This window comes from Nansenia antarctica (assembly GCF_963989245.1).
Source record: "Nansenia antarctica genome assembly, chromosome: 12".
Taxonomy (NCBI): Eukaryota; Metazoa; Chordata; class Actinopteri; order Argentiniformes; family Microstomatidae; genus Nansenia; species Nansenia antarctica.
The window spans coordinates 29,984,457-30,005,626 of NC_137682.1; the positions used below are offsets into that span (position 1 = coordinate 29,984,457).

The 21,170-nt window shown below is 42.7% G+C and overlaps 1 protein-coding gene across 1 annotated transcript; it reads right to left on the bottom strand.

Moving 5' to 3' along the window:
- Nucleotides 1-36: 36 nt before the first annotated feature.
- On the bottom strand, nt 37-20,865 carry srpra (SRP receptor subunit alpha). Its single transcript, XM_080543073.1, has 14 exons — nt 20,619-20,865; nt 19,308-19,391; nt 19,034-19,197; nt 16,336-16,490; nt 13,965-14,130; nt 13,628-13,778; nt 13,379-13,506; nt 13,116-13,234; nt 12,907-12,993; nt 12,545-12,717; nt 2,379-2,592; nt 2,018-2,181; nt 1,644-1,742; nt 37-1,211 (listed from the first exon to the last, which is right to left on the bottom strand). The coding sequence occupies exons 1-14, from the start codon at nt 20,739-20,741 to the stop codon at nt 1,083-1,085; spliced, it is 1,956 nt and encodes a 651-aa protein (XP_080399199.1). The 5' UTR covers nt 20,742-20,865; the 3' UTR covers nt 37-1,082.
- Between the last annotated feature and the right edge of the window lie 305 nt (nt 20,866-21,170).

Below are 21,170 nucleotides of genomic sequence, written 5' to 3' on the forward strand. Positions count from 1 at the left end.
ATAATATAAGAGGCCTAGGTTACACAAGAAATCAAGAGCTTGTTACAGGCTATCATAGCAGCTTTATTTATAAATGTTTACATTCTCATAAATTATGACAAATCTCTATATAACTCTTGATTCTCTCTTTATTGCACTACCGCAAATTAAAGGGACAGGAGAAATTAAGACTTGTATTGGTTCTCAAAATGATAGTGGGAAATAAATCAAATTTTAAAACTTCAATTAGAGACCTAGTGCTCCAATAGTCCACACACAGGTGTAGTTCCGTGACACCTGCAGTTCCTTGACACCTGCAGGACTAAACAATTACAAAATGGTTTCTCTCTTTTCACCTCCACGACAAACTGAAGGATCCAGGTCCCCAAATGCTGAGGAAAAAGGGGGGCATGGAGGAGATGTTCTTCTAGCAGTCCGTTCAGAGAGCTCGAGAAACAGAATAGAGCATACTGGGGGAAGGGCAGGCTTGTTGATGTGGTTTCTTATTTCCACGCCATGGTTCAGTGGGCAGATGCAGCGAGGCTGCTTGAGGGAGACTGAGAGGGAGAGGCACTATGGTCACTAAAACTTCCTCTGGGCCGGAGAGGTTACTGAAATATGTCACATCCAGCAATCATTCAGACCTAACATTCTCTTGTAAAATTTAAAGGGGGGAAACTAGAACCAAAATTCTGGGAAGTTTGAAAATTCTGTATGCTATAAAGTGAGGACAAGGAAATATTCTAGGCTCAATTTGATTGGATAAAATTCTAGACAATCTCTTTTGTATAACTTCAAGTTTTGTGTCATTGTAAAGCTTAAAGCACAATTGAGGTACTTTTGATTTGGCCCAACAGTTTACCGATGATGCAAAGGAAATTCTTCTTAGCGCAATTTCTCTCTCTTTTCCATTCTGGCTTGAAAGTCAACACCTGACCTTCTCCCGGATGGAGCTGGGACGTAGCCTGTATGCGTGGTTGAGCTGTTTGTTTGGTGCGATGAAGGGGTTGGTTAGGGTTGGAGCTGCAGGATAGCAGGATCAGACATCTCAAAAGTGTGGTGTTGGTTGGCTTTGTCACGATGGTGAACAACAGATGCAGCTCTTAGGCCTTCATGAGTGCGCCCACCACAGCGCGTGCGTTGAGACTGCGTAGGTCATTGTAAGTCTGCCCAGTGCCCACAAACACAATGGGCTGGCCCGTGGTGTAAGTCATGGAGATAGCAGCACCAACCTGAGGGGCGGGTGAGAGGGATATCAGCTTTCCAGTCTCAAATCAGGACCATCAAGGATACTTGTGACACATTCTGAGAAGATCAGTGAGGTCATAAACAGAATTGAACACATTTCAAATAAGGTTCTAGCCAATATAACTGTTGTCAGTAGTATAGAATTTAAATTTCACTCTAAAGGGCTCTGCACACAGCGTGCGATTTCTGTTGCGCGTCAACGTTCCATTTTGAAGTTTGAATGGAAGTCTATGAGAACATACAACAGAAATTGCATCGCACGCTGTGTGCATTGGGATGCGATGTTTTACGATGTTCTCATAGACTTCCATTCAAACTTCAAAATGGAACGTTGACGCGCAACAGAAATCGCACGCTGTGTGCAGAGCCCTTAAGAGTTGTTGTTTCAAAGTAACTTTTGGAACCGGGTAAAATACCTTGTCATCGATAGTGTCAAACTTGGTGAGAACAATTCCATCGATAAGGCGAGGCTTATCAGACATGGAGTGATCAGCAAGGGCCTGGTTGAATTTCACCTGAAATCATCACTCGTTATACAATGTGAACTGCCCAAAAGGTTGCTGTGCAAATAGGAACATACACATATTTTATCAACCTAAATATGAGAAACGACCACCTGAAAGTACAACATGCACAGGCAGCGCCATCTGCAGGACAGTCATGAAAACAAACAAGACAAGGTTGCAAATCATAGGAGGACTAATTTTGGTGCTTTTCTTAGTGCCAGGTTTTTGTACAGTGTTACTAGTATTACAATATAGTATAAGATAATAGTGATCAGGGTTCTCACCAGCTGGTCCACAGCCTCGTTGCCCACCAGAGCCTCCCCCACAAAGAGCACCAGGTCAGGCATGTTGACCGCGATCAGCTTGGCCAGGGCCGTCATCAGAGGGCCATTGTCCTGCATCCGCCCGGCAGTGTCCACCAGTACCACATCAAAGGCCTGATTACGAGCTGGGGAGATGCAGATAGCAGAGGAAAGAAAAGGTTTGGACTTATGGTTGAATGGATGTCTAACAAGGCCCTCCTCATATATACATATCAGTCCCACAACCACAGACTTATTTGAGGTTGGTCATGATTAGAGTATTTTTGACAGACTTTGGGCCTTATGCATCTAGAAGTATCCTATCAATGGTGGGTATGGTTACCATAGGCGATAGCCTCCATGGCGATGCCTGCAGCATCCTTCCCGTAGCCCTTCTCATAGAGCTGCACTACGGGGCGCCCCCCGTGGTCCTGAGGGGGGTGCAAGGAGTTAAGGCGGCGCTGGTGGGTGCGCAGTTGCTCCACGGCCCCCGCACGGAACGTGTCACACGCGGCGATCAGCACAGTGAAACCATTCTCTATCAACCAGAAGGAGATCTGTTCGCAGAGGATACGCAGAGGAGTGGGCATCAGAACACAAGAAGAGCATATACAGTGTCCTGCGTAAGTAACAGTGGGACAGTAAAACATTTTTTTATCCAAAAGTTGGGATTTGAAATCAAACACTTACAGGTCAGAGCAGGGGTTCTCAAACGTTTTACTCAAAGGTCCACAATTGATTTTGATTCAAGGTCAGAAGTCCGGAACGATTGGTGATAACAAAATAACATTTATTCAGCTCACTTATAACTTTTAAGCAACAAACAATCAAGTTCAACACAGTCAAGATACATTCAAGTCCATTTCTGTGCTGACTGGTTTTTGTTTGATTGTGTAATAAAAATAATAATCAGAATCAGAATTGGTTTTATTACGTCAATGTACAGATACACAGAGTACTCTTTTATTCAACATTGGCATTGCAGCAGAGAATACAAAATCGATAATAAAATAAAGCAAGATATAAAAACAACAAAAGCAACAATCAACAATAGCAGTGATAGCCGCAATAGCAACAGAAAATGCGAATCACATGGGCTTTGTGCTGGATTGGGGCATAATGAACGCATATTTGTCTGTCTACTCCTCTTTGAACACTCTGTGTTCTTGGTCAACTTTTCTTTTCTTTGCAACTTGTGACAACATCTTCACCTCATTGGCGACAGAATGTTCTGCAAAGATCAAAATCACAGTATTATATACAAATCTCAACATTAAAAAAAATATGGTAATAACATACATTCACTAGATATTTCCATTTAAAATCAATTGGCTAATAGAATCACAATAAACATAAAATAGGCTGTTATATATAAAAGAAGGCTAATTAAAAAATGAATCAATTCATTTCAATCATATGCCAGCTTGTGAGCTGCCTGGTTTGGCAACGGTAAACTACAGTACTGCGAACCGTTAACCGTTCAGAGAAAACAAATACAAACCAATAGAATGTAAACTATGTGTGTTAAAAAGTTAAAGCAGATGCCAAGCCATTCTCCATATCAACTCCACGGCGTATCCCGTTGCCTCTCATGACCAAAGTCAAACAGGATCTCACTTGCATGGAAGAGCTGGGTGTGATCTCGCGGGTTGAGAAACCCACAGATTAGTGCCGGCATGGTTACGGTGCCAAAGCCAGGCAGAGACGAGGTGCATCTGTGTAGACCTGACCAAACTGAACCAGTCAGTCATCTGTGTAGGCCTGACCAAACTGAACCAGTCAGTCATCTGTGTAGACCTGACCAAACTGAACCAGTCAGTCATCTGTGTAGGCCTGACCAAACTGACCCAGTCAGTCATCTGTGTAGACCTGACCAAACTGAACCAGTCAGTCATCTGTGTAGGCCTGACCAAACTGACCCAGTCAGTCATCTGTGTAGACCTGACCAAACTGACCCAGTCAGTCATCTGTGTAGACCTGACCAAACTGACCCAGTCAGTCATCTGTGTAGGCCTGACCAAACTGACCCAGTCAGTCATCTGTGTAGACCTGACCAAACTGACCCAGTCAGTCATCTGTGTAGACCTGACCAAACTGAACCAGTCAGTCATCTGTGTAGGCCTGAGCAAACTGACCCAGTCAGTCATCTGTGTAGACCTGACCAAACTGACCCAGTCAGTCATCTGTGTAGACCTGACCAAACTGACCCAGTCAGTCATCTGTGTAGACCTGACCAAACTGAACCAGTCAGTCATCTGTGTAGACCTGACCAAACTGACCCAGTCAGTCATCTGTGTAGACCTGACCAAACTGAACCAGTCAGTCATCTGTGTAGGCCTGACCAAACTGAACCAGTCAGTCGTCTGTGTAGGCCTGACCAAACTGACCCAGTCAGTCATCTGTGTAGACCTGACCAAACTGAACCAGTCAGTCATCTGTGTAGACCTGACCAAACTGACCCAGTCAGTCATCTGTGTAGACCTGACCAAACTGACCCAGTCAGTCATCTGTGTAGACCTGACCAAACTGAACCAGTCAGTCATCTGTGTAGGCCTGACCAAACTGAATGATCTTTCCTGGAAGACAAACACAGCAGCCATCATCAAGAAGGCACAACAGCGGCTCTACTTCCTGAGAGTCCTCAGGAAATACCACCTCAGACAGGAGCTGCTTGTGACCTTCTACCGCTGCACAGTGGAGAGCATCCTCACCTACTGCATCTGCGTGTGGTTCTCCAGCTGCACAGCCGCAGAGAGGAAAGCGCTACAGAGAGTCGTGAGATCGGCCCAGAAGATCATCGGCGCCCCCCTCCCCTCTCTGGAAGAGCTGTACAACACACGCTGCCTCAGGAAGGCCTCCAAGATCTCCAGAGACCCATCCCACCCTGGGAACGAACACTTTGTTCGGCTGCCCTCAGGCAGGCGGTTCAGGACCATGTCCGCAAGGACAAATAGACTGAAGCTCAGCTTCTACCCTAGGGCCATTCAGGCCCTGAACACAGCAAAGACCTAGGTTCTAGGCCCTGGACAATCTAGACAATTTGATGGCAGCTACTAGATTGTAATCAAGTGCAATATTGAAATACAACTGTGAACATTTCAAACCTGCAAACTGCGACACTTTAAATGAATGTGCAATAATACTATGTGCTATATGACAACCCTCGTGTACAGAAGGTTCAGAGATAGGAAATGTTAGGATATTTATAGCATAGCATAGAGTACAGCACAGTGTTTTATTTGTATAGTATAGTTAGTATAGTGTAGTGGATAGTGTAGCCTTTATTTATGTAAACCAGCTCTTTTCCCTTCTAGCACCAGGGGAGCCCCCCCTCCTAAATTTCGTTGTATGGTACCTGTACTGTATTAATGACAATAAAGACCATTCATTCATTCATTCATTGTGTGTGGAGACACACCTGACGTGCTTGTGTGTGGAAACACACCTGACGTGCTTGTGTGTGGAGACACGCGAGCCCAGCTGGACACACGGTGCCGGGGAGGCTGCAGGAGGCAGGCTTCACGCTGAGAGGTGAGAAATATGAATTCTCTACAGACTTGTGTCAAATGTCTGGGACAGATCATAAGATCAGCTGCGTGAGAGCAGCAGTAGTTTATTTAGTTCTCAGCAGAGTGGAACAGTTTGAAAAGAGTTTACAAAGGAACATAAACACAGTAAACATACTGAGTCTGACAGGATTTGGAATCGTTTAAATAACATTGTTGATAGCGAGAGTATCATTCAGTACAGTACTGTACTTAGAAAGCGGGGTGTTGTGTTATGTGATATTGCCTCCTAGTAATGAGACCAGGAGGGCTGTAAAAAGCAGTTGAATAAACACAAGCCTATAGAGCACACATCGTTAGTACCGACCGTTATTCATTTATTGTACTTAGGCCAACCTAACACTACAATAGCTGCCTGAAGTCTTGAAAAACTCCCTAGTTGCTAGTATGTTTTAGGTCATTGTCTTACTGTATAATGAAGCACCATCCAATGCATTTGTACAAACAGACAAGATGTTTCTGTACACTTCAAAATGCATTCTGCTGCTGCCATCAGCACTTATGTCATCAATTAAGACAACGTTAGTTCTAGTGTACATACCCTGTTACGCTCCACATCCTGTTGTGCTGTGTTTCCTTCTGTGTCTCCTCCTCTCACTCATTCAATGCAGGTGTCCGTCCAACGATTGGCCTGTCATCATGTCCATCATCATTTGCGCACCTGTTCTGGACCAGCTATTCGTCCGCCTATTTAAAAGCCCTTCTGTCCTCTTTTCGGGAGCCATTGTTTGCGTTTAGTTTGATGTTATGTTAAAAGTCCTGTGGCCAAGCCATATGTTTAATGTTGTTATTCTTTGGTTCATGTTTAAACCTATACTCAGTAGAGGGTTTTTGTTTGTCATTTTCTACACACAGGCCCAGAGGGGATAGGTAAATGCCAACGGGTGAACATAACATCACATATAGGGCTTTCACACATAACATCACACATAGGGCTTTCACACATAACATCACACATAGGGCTTTCACACATAACATCACACATAGGGCTTTCACACCGGCAAAGAACCGTGCCGGTTCGCGTTCGGGAACCTCAGAACGTTGGTGCTGTCTGGCGAACCAGCCCGCGTTCATACCAGTGTAACCAGAACCATCCGCGTCATCAACGCTGGGTGATGAAGGGGTGGGATAAACAAAAATGTCACAACTAGATGGCAGCTACTTCACTGGAAATGAGGATAATATCTTCCACTACAGTATCTGAAATAAACACCATTTTCTATTAAACAAAACAAAAGAAACTACACGCAGTGTTTCCTCTATATGCATTTATTGGTGGCGGGCCGCCACGAATGAATTTCCTCCGCCACTAATTGATTCAGTCCACAAACAAAACAAAACTTTTTTTTTTTTTTAATCCACCTCTGAACATTTTAGCTGATTAAAATATATCTAATCCTAGATCAGCGCTATAATGGATGTTGACTAAAAGTGCACCTAAATCCACGCCCATCTCTCTCTAACCGCTGATCCAAAATCAGATTAATGACATTAAACATTCAGTTGACGACGTGACACAAGGGCTACTCCTGATTGGTCTAAATGTGAACCATCTAAGGGGGTGTTCACACTTGACGTCTTTTTTTAGAAAAAAGCGCCGCCTTCAGCGCCTTTTCGCCGTCTTTTTACATACGGTACAACCCATGGGAAAAAAGCGCAGCCTTCACCGCCTTTTTCCCAGAATGCATTTCGCACCGGCTAGCAGCGGGCAATTTAAATCGTCCATTTTAACCTCCATTGGCTAAAAGCTGTAATTTTGGCAATACAAGTGTTAACATGTCATTTTATGAAGTTTTAATATGTTTTCAGGCGAGAAAGTAACCATATATATTCCCAAAATGTGTCCAGTTTATCAAAATAACCTGTATATATACACCTCGTTCCAAATTATTATGCAAATTGCATTTAAGTGTCATAAAAATAGATTTTTTTTGTTTTTCAATTAGGCCCTGGCCACACCTATACGTTTTTTTGATAAACGTGGATTTTTATATCCTGTCCACACCTATACGTTTTTTTGATAAACGTGGATTTTTATATTCGTTTTGGGGGGTTCGTCCAGACGCAAACGAGTTGTTGCCCTCTGAAAACGAAGATGTTTAAAAACGCCTGCCAGAGTGAAGATGTTTAAAAACGCTGTATATTCTCCGTATATTTTTGACGTGTGGACGAGATAGACGGAGCTTTTTGTATTCGTCACGTCATCATGCGCGTCGATTTCTATGATCATGCGCACTGCAGCTGTTTGCTGTTCCCTCCAACGTCATATCCTAGCACCAGTAACTACTATGTTTACAACAGGCAACGGTGTTCGAGGCTACACAAGCGAGGAAAATGGATGTGTACAAAGTGCTTCTAGTTCTTTCACTGTTAACTGGACTTTTAACCTGTTCACAGATAAATGCACAGTTAATGATCGAGAACATTGAGAGACAGAGGCGTCTGATTGGCCAGCGGGGCTATGGGGATAATATTATATCGCCGACTACTGGTGTGGAATGCTGAATGACAGCGTTTATATTGCGTTCATGCGTATGCATGTGGACACAGACATTGTTTATAAACATGCTATTGTGGACGGTAATATTTTTATATACGAAAACGTTTATCAAAAAAACGTATAGGTGTGGACAGGGCCTTAAACTCATGGATGGTATTGTGTCTCAGGGCTCTTTGGATCATTGAAATCAATCTCAGACACCTGTGATAATTAGTTTGCCAGGTGAGCCCAATCAAAGGAAAACTACTTAAGGAGGACGTTCCACATTATTAAGCAGGCCACAGGTTTCAAGCAATATGGGAAAGAAAAAGGATCTCTCTGCTGCCGAAAAGCGTCAAATAGTGCAATACCTTGGACAAGGTATGAAAACATTAGATATTTCACGAAAACTTAAGCGTGATCATCGTACTGTGAAGAGATTTGTGGCTGAATCAGAGCACAGACGGGTTCGTGCAGATAAAGGCATAAAGAGGAAGGTTTCTGCCAGACAAATTCATCGGATTAGGAGAGCAGCCACTAAAATTCCATTACAAAGCAGCAAACAGGTATTTGAAGCTGCTGGTGCCTCTGGAGTCCCGCGAACCTCAAGGTGTAGGATCCTCCAGAGGTTTGCAGTTGTGCGTAAACCTACTATTCGGCCACCCCTAAACAATGCTCACAAGCAGAAACGGTTGCAGTGGGCTCAGAAATACATGAAGACTAATTTCCAAACAGTCTTGTTTACTGATGAGTGCGGTGCAACCCTGGATGGTCCAGATGGATGGAGTAGTGGATGGTTGGTGGATGGCCACCATGTCCCAACAAGGCTGCGACGTCAGCAAGGAGGTGGCGGAGTCATGTTTTGGGCCGGAATCACGGGGAGAGAGCTGGTAGGCCCTTTTAAGGTCCCTGAAGGTGTGAAAATGACCTCGGCAAAGTATGTAGAGTTTCTGACTGACCACTTTCTTCCGTGGTACAAAAAGAAGAACCGTGCCTTCCGTAGCAAAATCATCTTCATGCATGACAATGCACCATGTCATGCTGCAAAGAATACCTCTGTGTCATTGGCTGCTATAGGCATAAAAGGAGAGAAACTCATGGTGTGGCCCCCATCTTCCCCTGACCTCAACCCTATTGAGAACCTTTGGATCATCCTCAAGCAAAATATATATGAGGGTGGGAGGCAGTTCACATCAAAACAGCAGCTCTGGGAGGCTATTCTGGCATCCTGCAAAAAAATTCAAGCAGAAACTGTCCAAAAACTCACAAGTTCAATGGATGCAAGAATTGTGAAGGTGATATCAAAGAAGGGGTCCTATGTTAACATGTAACTTGACCTGTTAAGATGTTTTTGTTTGAAATAGCTTTTGATTTCAGTAAATATGACCTCCTAATATGACCTCCTAACCCTAAATTCATCAAATTACCATTTTTAGTTCTTTACAACCTATAAAATGTTTTGAAACTCTGTTGTGCATAATAATTTGGAACAGTGCATTTTGAGTTTTTTATTTAAAAAAAAAAATACTGTTATCATTGGAAGGTTTGTTCAATAAAATTTGAATTATACTCTAACGGTTGATGACTTGAACATTACTGATTGTCAATTGCATCGACTATTTAGGAAAATCTGCGAAAAATATAATTTGCATAATAATTTGGAACGAGGTGTACAGTATATGATCTGACGGTTTTTGTTCGCTAGCTGCGTTCGTAAATTCGCCCTGGAAATCTGATCAGCACTCATGGAATGCCTCTTGTCCAATCAAATTACCTGGTCCCTTTATGACGTTGAACCCAGTGTGCGCTCCGGCGCTCTCAGAGCGAATTTACGAGCGCACCCTGCGTTGCTCCCTTCAATGCGGAGAAACATTGTAACATAATTATAACAAGTTGTAAAATGATTTGGGGGGCCAATATCTTTAGCTAGCTAAAGTAACTAGTTTACTTTATTGTTAACAGTTGGTAAAAGAACAGGATTAAAACAAAAATATCAGCAATAACATCGTGCTCTGCAGCAAGCACAATTACAACCCAACTGAAGCCACAATACTGGGACCATTCGTGACTGACAGTCAGTCAAATACTAGGTGAATATGTAATAAACTTGGATTTCATGCATTTCAAGTGGCATCTTTGTAATCATTACGATGTAGTCATGTCTAAGAGGCAGACAAGGCTTCCCTTTTACTCCCCGAGGCTACAACTATTACCAAGTCTATCGCTGGGTATATTTGCAAGGTGTGTTGTGTTAAACTGTTGTGTTAAACTGGTTAACAGTGTTGCGGAAAATGAAGATTTCTGCCGAATGCTGCTAACACTGGAACCACGTTATGAAACACCAGTAGCAATCACGAGTTGTTCTACATCCTACAACATGTGCTACATTGTGCTACATCTTGATGGGTCTGACATCTTGGAGCACCGGTTGTTGGGAAGTTGGTTACTAGGGAAGGTACTCTCCTCGTCCTGATTGGTCAGCTGTCAGAAAGACGCTTGACGACACACAGCGTCTTTCTGAAAAGTTAAATAAATTCAACTGAAAAAGACGGCGGCAGCTGCGCTTTTCTCACGCTTTTTAAAAGGCAGTTTTTTCCCCTTTTCCCATAGGGTTGTATGTAAAAAGGCGCTGATTGCGCAAGTTGGAAAATCACTCGGAAACTTTCGCCAAGTTGGACATACTTTTCCTGTTGTGTTTGAGACGGAGCCAAGACTGCTCGTTTGGAAGGACATTGGATCCGTGAGTAACGTAAACCTTCAGAGCTGATGGATGGAAACCGGTATCACACGTTTATATTCTGTATTTTTATTTTATTTTTTTTGCCATCCTCCCTCTAGTTTTGGTTGAAATTAGGTCGTTGTTTTGAGCGCGCGTTTGTGTGTGTGTGTGTGTGTGTTTGCTGAGCATGTGAGGAAGATAGAGAGAACAATGAAACTTTTGTTTAAATTTTGTCTACTTCCTTCTTGCTGGTCTCTGCAGCCTAGAATATGACACACCCACTGACGACGTGACTGTTCGCGCTTGAGAACCACTATTTTCTGGTTCCCGCTGCGAACCAACTTTTCAGGCTCCGAACCGATTGAGTTTCGGTCTGAACGTGCCGTCCGGTTCCAGACTTGGTTCGCGAACGCGAACCGGCACGGTTCTTTGCCGGTGTGAACGCCCTAATAATTTATAATAAATAATAATAATTTTGCCATTTAGCAGACGCCTTTATCCAAAGCGACTTACAATTACGAATTACAGGGACATTCCCCCTGGAGTAACTGAGGGCTAAGTGCCTTACTCAAGGGCACACTAGTAGTGGTGTGGTTTCAGGCGGGATTTGAACTCACAACCTTCCGATCACAAGTCCAACTCACTATCCACTAGACCACCACTACCCCTAATAGAGACATTTGTTATACACATTAGGTTAGGAACGGATGCCACCCCCTTTCATTTGTATTTTAAATCAGGTGTGCTTTGGTAGCTAGGACTTTCTATCTTTTCTTATTTTGGCACCGTTCAGCATCCCCTTAGTTTCCTTGTGGCGTTCTTTTTGTTAATTAATACATTCTTTCATTTTAGTTCTGTCTCTGCAGCATTTTTGTTTGATACTGCACCCACACCCCGCAGCATTGCTGCAATGTGTTAGGCCTGAAGGGTCATAACATACCCAAACCATAACACCCCCTCCACCATGTTTCACAAATTAGGTGGTTTGCTGTAAGATTTGATCTGTTTCTGATATTTCAGCCTCATAATGGCTTCCTTGACTTTCATTCACATCTCTTTGGTCCTTATTTTGACAGACACCAATAGCACTTTCCAAAGGCAAACACAAAACCTAGAATTAATATGAGACTAGTTGACAGCTCTCTTATGCAACACGAATGTTGTGACGGACGACACTAAACACCTGTCAAGCTAATTGTCTCATTACTTTTGGTGCCATTTCTAAATGGTGAAACCAACATGTACTGTACACAAATACCCTCAAATAAAAGCTATCTCTACTTAAATCTCATAATACGTTAACTGTCCCAATACAGGGACAGGGCACTACTGAGTGGTGGTATTTTCACTATTTTGGGATGATGCCAGTGAAAGATGGCCATGCATCACCCAGTTTCGAAAATACATGTGGTGGGTGTGATTACTTAGAGGTAAGATGGAAGTCCCCTTTCCAGTCAGACACCATACCTTAAAATGTCCCTTGTCTACCTGTCAGTGTGGTCATCTTGGCTTATCGGTGACCTATGTATCTATGTCAAGGTATGGCCCTGGACATTCCAGGGTATGGGGTCATCAAGAATGCCAGGTGCCAACTAGCTATTATATACTACCTGATGCAATTAGGGCTGGTGGTCTGAATGAGACCATGAGGAGAAAACCTAGATTTTAAATACCAGGTAACAGTAAGGTTGTAGGTATGAGAGGGGCTTAAACAGACACTTGCCCTTAGGCAAGGCAGATCTCACCTTGGCCAAATTGGTAGACTTGCCGACCCCGTTGACCCCACAGAAGGTGACGACGAACGGTCTGTGCTGGCTGCGGGCCTCCAGGACATCTCTCAGAATGTCCACACGCCTCTTAGGCTGCAGGATCTGGACCAGAGAGTCCTGCAGGGCCTGCTTTACAGTAGAGGCCACAGCTAGACACAGAGAGAGATAGAGAGAAAGAGAGAGGCAAAGGTGTTATAAGAGGGCAACCGAACACATTTTTTTTTACATTCAAATTGAAGATTTAGAATGGTCAGGAAATTGACTATGAACTAGCAATCCACAGGTGAACACATTGTTCTTCACATGGGTGGGTAGCAACATGTGTGTACTGTACTCACTGGTGAAAGTGCCCATGACTTTGCCCTCCAGTTTCTTGGCTACAGAGTCACAGAGCTGGGAGGCAATTTCAGCTGCTACATTCTTAGCTGTAACACAAGCAAACAACTTAAATGAACATGACTGAGTCTAGATAACCAGGTCTGTCTGTGCCGAAATGTGGGATGCCACTGATCTGAAATAGGCCTATACAACAGAGAGGACTCCATACCGATGAGGTGGTCCCTCATTTTGTCCAGAACTGGCTCCATGTCCTCCTGGTTTAGACTCTTGGAACCAACTAGGCCCTTGAGCATTCCAAACATTCCCCCAAAACCACCCTTTTTGGGGCTAATGAGAAATGAGAAACATTACAGGTGTCAATTTATTCTGCCATGTTTCTTGTCATCATAGACACACAATAATTCAATTCAAACAAGAATTTGAATTTAATTGTTTCTTATTGTCTGAGACACAATAATATAAGACTCTCACCTTTTCTTGCTGGTGTTAGTAACTACCACTCTCTCCTCTTCCTCCTCCATCTCCTCCTCATCTTCCTCCTCGCTGGACTCATAATCCACAGTGAGCAAGTCACCCTTCATCGAGCTTAGCTGCATTCCCTGAGGAAAAGATATGGGTATAAGACTCTAAAATCTAAAAGACTTGGTTTGGAATACAGATTCCACCAGGGCATCCCTAAAGGTAGGTTGCTCTATACGGCACAAACTAATAAATACATACTGGAACAGCTTGAGTGTCCTGGGGCTGGTCTCCAGCGTCATGGGCACCATCGCCGTGGCTTTCACTGTAGTCCAGCTCCTTGGTGCTGCTGCCCCCATTAGCCCACACCCGCTTCTCCTTCCCCTTAGGTTTCTGGGGCTTGGGGGACTTACTGTCAAGGGGGAAATGTGACATACAGTAATTCATTATGTATAATAATCTAAACATTTTACAGAATGTGTTAAGCATAAAGAATTCTTGTGACGATTTTTAAAAACACTTTGAGGACACTAAATAAATAAAATAAAACATTGTAAAAAAAAAAAAAACTACATTGTGTTCAATTAATACCACTCACGTTGGCTTCTCCACAGGTGCCACCCCCATGCGCTTTCGGAAGAACTCCTCTCTCTTCTTCTGCATGACCTCCTCCTGGGTCAGGCCCTGGCTGCCATTCTCCACTGTCTTCTGGACACTGGCTGGGGCCTTTCCCTGTTCCCCCTTCACAGACTCCACTGCAGGAGCTAGGGGAGCAACCAGAGGAATGCCTAGTTATACAAACTAAACAACAACCATACCAAACATGACCAGTCTCCCCATAAACATAAGCATTTGGGGGTGGGGGGGTCATTATCTGAATCTCTTATAGGGCTTTCACACCGGCAAAGAACCGTGCCGGTTCGCGTTCGGAAACCTCTGAACCTTGGTGCTGTCTGGCGAATGAGCCCGCGTTCATACCAGTGTAACCTGAACCATCCGCGGCATCAAGGCTGGGTGATGAAGGGGCGGGATAAACAAACATTTCACTGGAAAAGAGGATAATATCTTCCACTACAGTATCTGAAATAAACACAATTTTCTGTGAAACAAAACAAAAGACACTTTCTATATGCGTTCTTTTACTAATCAGCTTCTCCATTACTGGCATTACGAAATTCGCGTTCGCGCATGTCCGCGAGCGTGTGCGTGTGTGTGTTTGCTGAGCATGTGAGGAGAGAATAATGACACTTTTGATATTGTTTTTGATCACTAATGATTAGATTTAGATTAGATTACATGTTGTCTACTTCCTCCTTGCTGGTCTCTGCAGCCTAGAATAGGACACACCCTCTGACGACGTCACGGTTCGCGTTTTTGGTTCACTTGAGAACCACTATTTTTTGGTGCCCGCTGCGAACCAACTTTTCAGGTTCCGAACCAATTGAGCTTCGGTCTGAACGCGCCGGCCGGTTCCAGACTTGGTTTGCGAACGCGAACCCGCGCGGTGTGAAAGCCCTATTAATGGCCCACTAAAGTGACTTTGATGTACATATCATTTCTGGGTAAATGCTAGGTTTCATACATTCATTGTTTAAAATTAAAATGCAAAACAAATGCTCAATTTACTTGGCATGACCCTCACATTTTCGATTGACAGTTTTTCATTCCTAGGACCGTAGCTCAATGTTCTTTAGCTGGCTGTAATGTTTATTTTTATTTTTATTGGCGAACAAAGGCATACAAGTCAGGGACAAGAATATACAAATGCAAAGTATACAATTGACTTCATAAAAACTAAATGAGAGTTTTATTTTCTTTATCCCCCATTTGGTGTTCGAACAGAGAACTAGAACACCTTTCTTTTCTTTACCCCTAAACACCCAGCCCCAACTCTCAACACCCACCCAGCCCAAACTCTCAAGTGAGGGACAAAACAAGCTGGCTGTAATGTTGACCAAGTAATTAGCAGCCTACAGTGTTTTCTTGTGGATTTGTGCAGCATTTCTGTATTTCTTTGACTTAGACTACTACTAGATTTGTAAAGTTGGTAGCAAATCTACTAATACGTTAGCAAACAGGTCGTCTTTCTAGCCTGCAAAATACAACACTGTGCCAAGTCAAACAACAAGATAACTTAAGATACATACTTTTCTTAACTTTGTATTCTGAACAGTCTTGCTGCATTTTACCACAACATTCTAAATGGCCAGTTTCATCTAGTCTGTGGGGCCAGCGGTAGCCTAGAGGTTAGGTGGCCGGCTAGCAATCGGAAGGTCGCTGGTTTGACCCCCGCCTCAGGAGGGAGCTGCATGTGCCTTTGAGCAAGGCACTTAACCCCTAATGGCTCCAGGAGTGCTGACTATGGCTGACCCTGTGAGCAAGAAATACCATGTTCCAACAATTGAGTGACAAGTTGATTGCATGGCAAATAAAAAAAATTTCTTCTTCTTCTAGTCTGGGCTGTTACATGTACCTGCCGGGAGCTGCCAACGTGTACACTGCTAGTTCTGGATCAAATGGGAGGGAGGTACAATGTAAACAAATGATGATTGCTTTACTTTACTACCCAGGGCACACTTCCTATTGAGGTATAACTTGAGCAGTTGGTCGTGGTGATGGACGCGTACTGGAAAACAACTGAAACCTACGTTTTCATATTTGTGTGATGCTAATTTGATCTGGTGAAGCCAATTTCAAACTTAAACACTTGAAATGACATATTTCACTTAAAAGGGCCTTTAATCTTAAATAATCACATTACCCTGAGGAACAGAGTCAGGATTTCAGATGACTTTAGTTTCAGCAGAGTGTCATTTGCAGTCTAATTAATTTCACTGTAATAATAACATGAAAAAATAGGCTATTCTCTGAACTGACCTCAAACAGTGACGGCGTTGTAAAGAACCATGAGTAGTATTTTGCATACTATATCAACAACAATATTGACGTAGTCTGGTTTTAACCCTTACCCTTAGCATTTTTATTCTTCTTGCCACCTTGTTCCTTGCCCTTATCCCCTCCCTTTGTCTCGATCATGGACTTCACAGTTTTCTGGGATTTGAGGGACTCAGTGAAGGTCCTCATGGAGGTGGGACCTCGAGCTTTGCTGCTCTCTTCTGCCTCACTAGTGTAGAACATAACAGGCACATTGATACCACAACATTGTACAGTACATATGATCATGTTTCACCAGCACACATTAAAAAGCAGCCACATGCTTTATGATTGGGTTGGACGGTTTCTATATATTTTTTACCAAAACCGTCATAAAACTGGAATAAAATACAAATTAAAAAAGCTTTAAGAGTGTGTGGTGGAAGATGCTATGAAAGTGATTTTTGTAAATAATGTCATTTGTCAATACATTAACTGTCTAAAAAGACGTGTCACGTGACAGCTTCTCCTCAGAACGGAGAATTATGGAATAGTATTGCCTGATTGGGCGTATTCCCTCCCAATTGGGCTACTTAAGATCACACTGGCCGGTTTTTAGACTGTAGTTGGGCTGGAAATCAATCCCATCTGGCAACACTGAAGCGAGATGCTCACTGAAAAAAATATATTAGCGTGTGTTCAGCACAGTAGACAAAGTTCCAAGCCCTTCTGACGGACTAAGTAGACTAGTCTTGATGCAACTTTCAGGCCCACTGTGATGGGGTACATTGCACCGCAACGGTCTGTAGGATACAATACGAATAGTTTTTGGTAGCATGTATGCCTGAAGAAGGTCTATGAAAGACCGAAATGTTGCACAATAACCGGATGGTGCATTGGATGAAGGATCATATGGAAGGAGATTAACTAAGTGACCATCGGAGATAAATCACGGAACCTGTCAACTATTACTACTTCAACTATTACTACTTCTATACAACTATTACTACTTCAACTATTACTACTTCAACTATTACTACTTCTATACAACTATTACTACTATACAACTATTACTACTTCTATACAACTATTACTACTTCAACTATTACTGCTTCAACTATTACTACTTCAACTATTACTACTTCTATACAACTATTACTACTTCAACTATTACTACTTCAACTATTACTACTTCTATACAACTATTACTACTTCAACTATTACTACTTCTATACAACTATTACTACTATACAACTATTACTACTTCAACTATTACTACTTCAACTATTACTACTTCAACTATTACTACTTCAACTATTACTACTTCTATACAACTATTACTACTATACAACTATTACTACTTCTATACAACTATTACTGCTTCAACTATTACTGCTTCAACTATTACTGCTTCAACTATTACTACTTCAACTATTACTACTTCTATACAACTATTACTACTTCAACTATTACTACTTCTATACAACTATTACTACTTCAACTATTACTACTTCTATACAACTATTACTACTTCAACTATTACTACTTCAACTATTACTGCTTCAACTATTACTGCTTCAACTATTACTGCTTCAACTATTACAACTTCAACTATTACTACTTCTATACAACTATTACTACTATACAACTATTACTACTTCTATACAACTATTACTACTTCAACTATTACTACTTCTATACAACTATTACTACTTCAACTATTACTACTTCTATACAACTATTACTACTTCAACTATTACTACTTCAACTATTACTACTTCAACTATTACTGCTTCAACTATTACTGCTTCAACTATTACTGCTTCAACTATTACTACGTCAGGACCCACAGCCATTGGGTGTGGGTGAGTGTGTGCATTAAGCTGTGTATTAGTGGATGGTATACGGCTTGCATATTCACTGCTGTTTGGCTGATTGATATCCAGTTGAGTTGGTTTTGGAGTGCTGGCATTATCCTGGTTGGTCAGACTCTTGGTACTGGGTTGTCTCCATGCTGTCAAATAAGGAATCTCATTATCCTGGTTGGGCAGACTCTCTGTGCTGTGTTGTCATTATCCTGGTTGGGCAGACTCTCTGTGCTGTGTTGTCATTATCCTGGTTGGGCAGACTCTCTGTGCTGTGTTGTCATTATCCTGGTTGGGCAGACTCTTGGTACTGGGTTGTCTATAATAGATGCTGTCAAATAAGGAATCTCCCCTTTGTCTCTTTGAAGTTGCCGCTGCGCTGCTGATGGGAATATGATGTTTGCTGGTTGACCTTTCGGTCTGTGGATGTGTTTTAATGCACAAATAATGTATTGAAAAGAACTCGCATTCCAGCGACTACTTATATTTGTGAAACCATGAAGTAGCCTAATTGTGTTGCGACTGTGCTTCTGACTGTGCTTCTGAGTGTGCTTCTGGAGTCTTCACAGTGTTTTCGACATGAATGTAGTAGTACAGTATAGGGCTCCATTATTTGAGATTGGCTCAACAATTGAATTAAACCTGTTAACCGAAAAACCGCGGTTATTTTCGTATTCTCGTAAAAAATTGGAAACCGTCCAGTCCTACTTTATGACACACAAGATTTGAAATATGATAACATGTTATACTGTAAGTGCATGCTTGTGACTTGATGCTAAGTTCACCTTTCAACCATAGCCTAAGACTACGATAGATGATCTTAGTGCTACAAATCTTTCAAGATACACTACCAAACTATAACAAATGTTCTATGATTAGTGTTTCAATTGTATTTGTGATATCTGACTTTGCTGCTGACTTTGCTTACCGAAGAAGCATGTTGAAGACATCCTCAAACTCAAAGTTGTTGGTCAAAAGTTTAAGAGCCCCTTTTTGCTCAAGCTCATTCTTATAGCGATCCCTGAAGTGGAGCTGCACGTCATCTATGAATTTGTCCACATAAGTCAGCGTCAGGATTTTCTGAAAACCCACCTGCACAAAATGAGAGAGACATGGTTGATATATCAGAGACATGGTTGATCTATGCCCAGAATATGGCCTGAGGATGGATGGATTACAATTTTACAAATTAGTCAACTTACCACAAACACCAGCTCAAACTCATTGTCGAGCTTGTATTTAAGACTCAGGGCATCATGAGTAAAGGAATTGTTCCCACTGCGTTCCTAAATGAGTACATTTGTGAGACACAACACAATATAAGAGAGGTTACGTTTTTATCATTTAATATATCCTGAAGACATGTAAGGTTAGTAGTGTTGTATGGTGTTGTCAGACATGTAAGGTTAGTAGTATTGTATGGTGTTGTCAGACATGTAAGGTAGTAGTAGTATTGTATGGTGTTGTCAGACATGTAAGGAAGTAGTATTGTATGGTATGGTATTGTAGTAGTAGTATTGTATGGTGTGGTCGGCCTGCCTCATCACCAGGCCCATGGCTGGTATTACATGTCTGGTATTACATGTCTGGTATTACATGTCTGGTATTACATGTCTGGTATTAACATGTCTGGTATTACATGTCTGGTATTAACATGTCTGGTATTACATGTCTGGTATTAACATGTCTGGTATTACATGTCTGGTATTACATGTCTGGTATTACATGTCTGGTATTACATGTCTGGTATTACATGTCTGGTATTAACATGTCTGGTATTACATGTCTGGTATTACATGTCTGGTATTAACATGTCTGGTATTACATGTCTGGTATTAACATGTCTGGTATTACATGTCTGGTATTAACATGTCTGGTATTAACATGTCTGGTATTAACATGTCTGGTATTAACATGTCTGGTATTAACATGTCTGGTATTACGCAATCAGCTGACAGGCTGAGCAGAGGGGCTAGCATTACTAGCTTGCTAGCAGCACACTCGCACGCCCAGGACCTTTCAGTAAATTTAGGAACATTATTGTTTTCTTTCAATGTCTATAGACATAAACTTGTACATTCGATAGAACTGACAACCAAAACCATCAAGCCAGCGTGTAGACGAGGCTAGTTAGCTCTGTCTGTCTGAGAGACAACACTGAGACCTACACATGGCTACACCATGACAACATGACACCATGACAACATGACAATATGACAACATGACAACATGACACCATGACAACATGACAACATGACAACATGACACCAAGCCTGTCCCCAGCCCTGTCCCCAGCCCTGTCTCTGTCCCCAGCCAGCCCTGTCCCCAGCCCTGTCTCTGTCCCCAGCCCTGTCCCTGTCCCCAGCCCTGTCCCCAGCCTTGTCCCTAGACCTGTCCCCAGCCCTGTCCCCAGCCCTGTCCCCAGCCCTGTCCCCGGCCCTGTCCCCAGCCCTGTCTCTGTCCCCAGCCCTGTCCCCAGCCCTGTCCCCAGCCCTGTCCCCAGCCCCCCTCACCTGCAGGATGACAGAGCGGATCAGCGCGTTGACAGGCCCGGTGAAGGACTCGCTCACCCCGGTCCCCTGGAAGCACCACAGCACGATGCCTCCCTTACTGAAGATGGAGAAGAAGTCCAGCATCCTAACCACGGAGGAGACTAAACACACACGAACACTAATGTGGAACGTAATAAGTTACTGATGTGACGGATATGTTAGTGGCCCTCCTTCCACCAGATACAGAATCTAAACTCCTCTGTCCTCTCCGCCTCCACCACTACTGTTGTTCTTTAGACACGTCAGTTGCAGGACCAGGAAGTGACGCATTCTTCCGGGATTTCTCATTTGCGCCTGCGCAGTTCAGTCATATGTGTGTATGACGCGCTGGTACCAGGACTATATCGAGTCCGTTCATGATTTCACAATACAAAGATTTGACTGTTCAAAAAGTCCGTGATGCTATGACATATCAACCTTACAGGGAAGCATAGGATATGATGTTTTCGTAAAAATGTATTGTGTACAAAGATAGCACCGACGTCATCACTTATGATTCAGGTTGATTATATG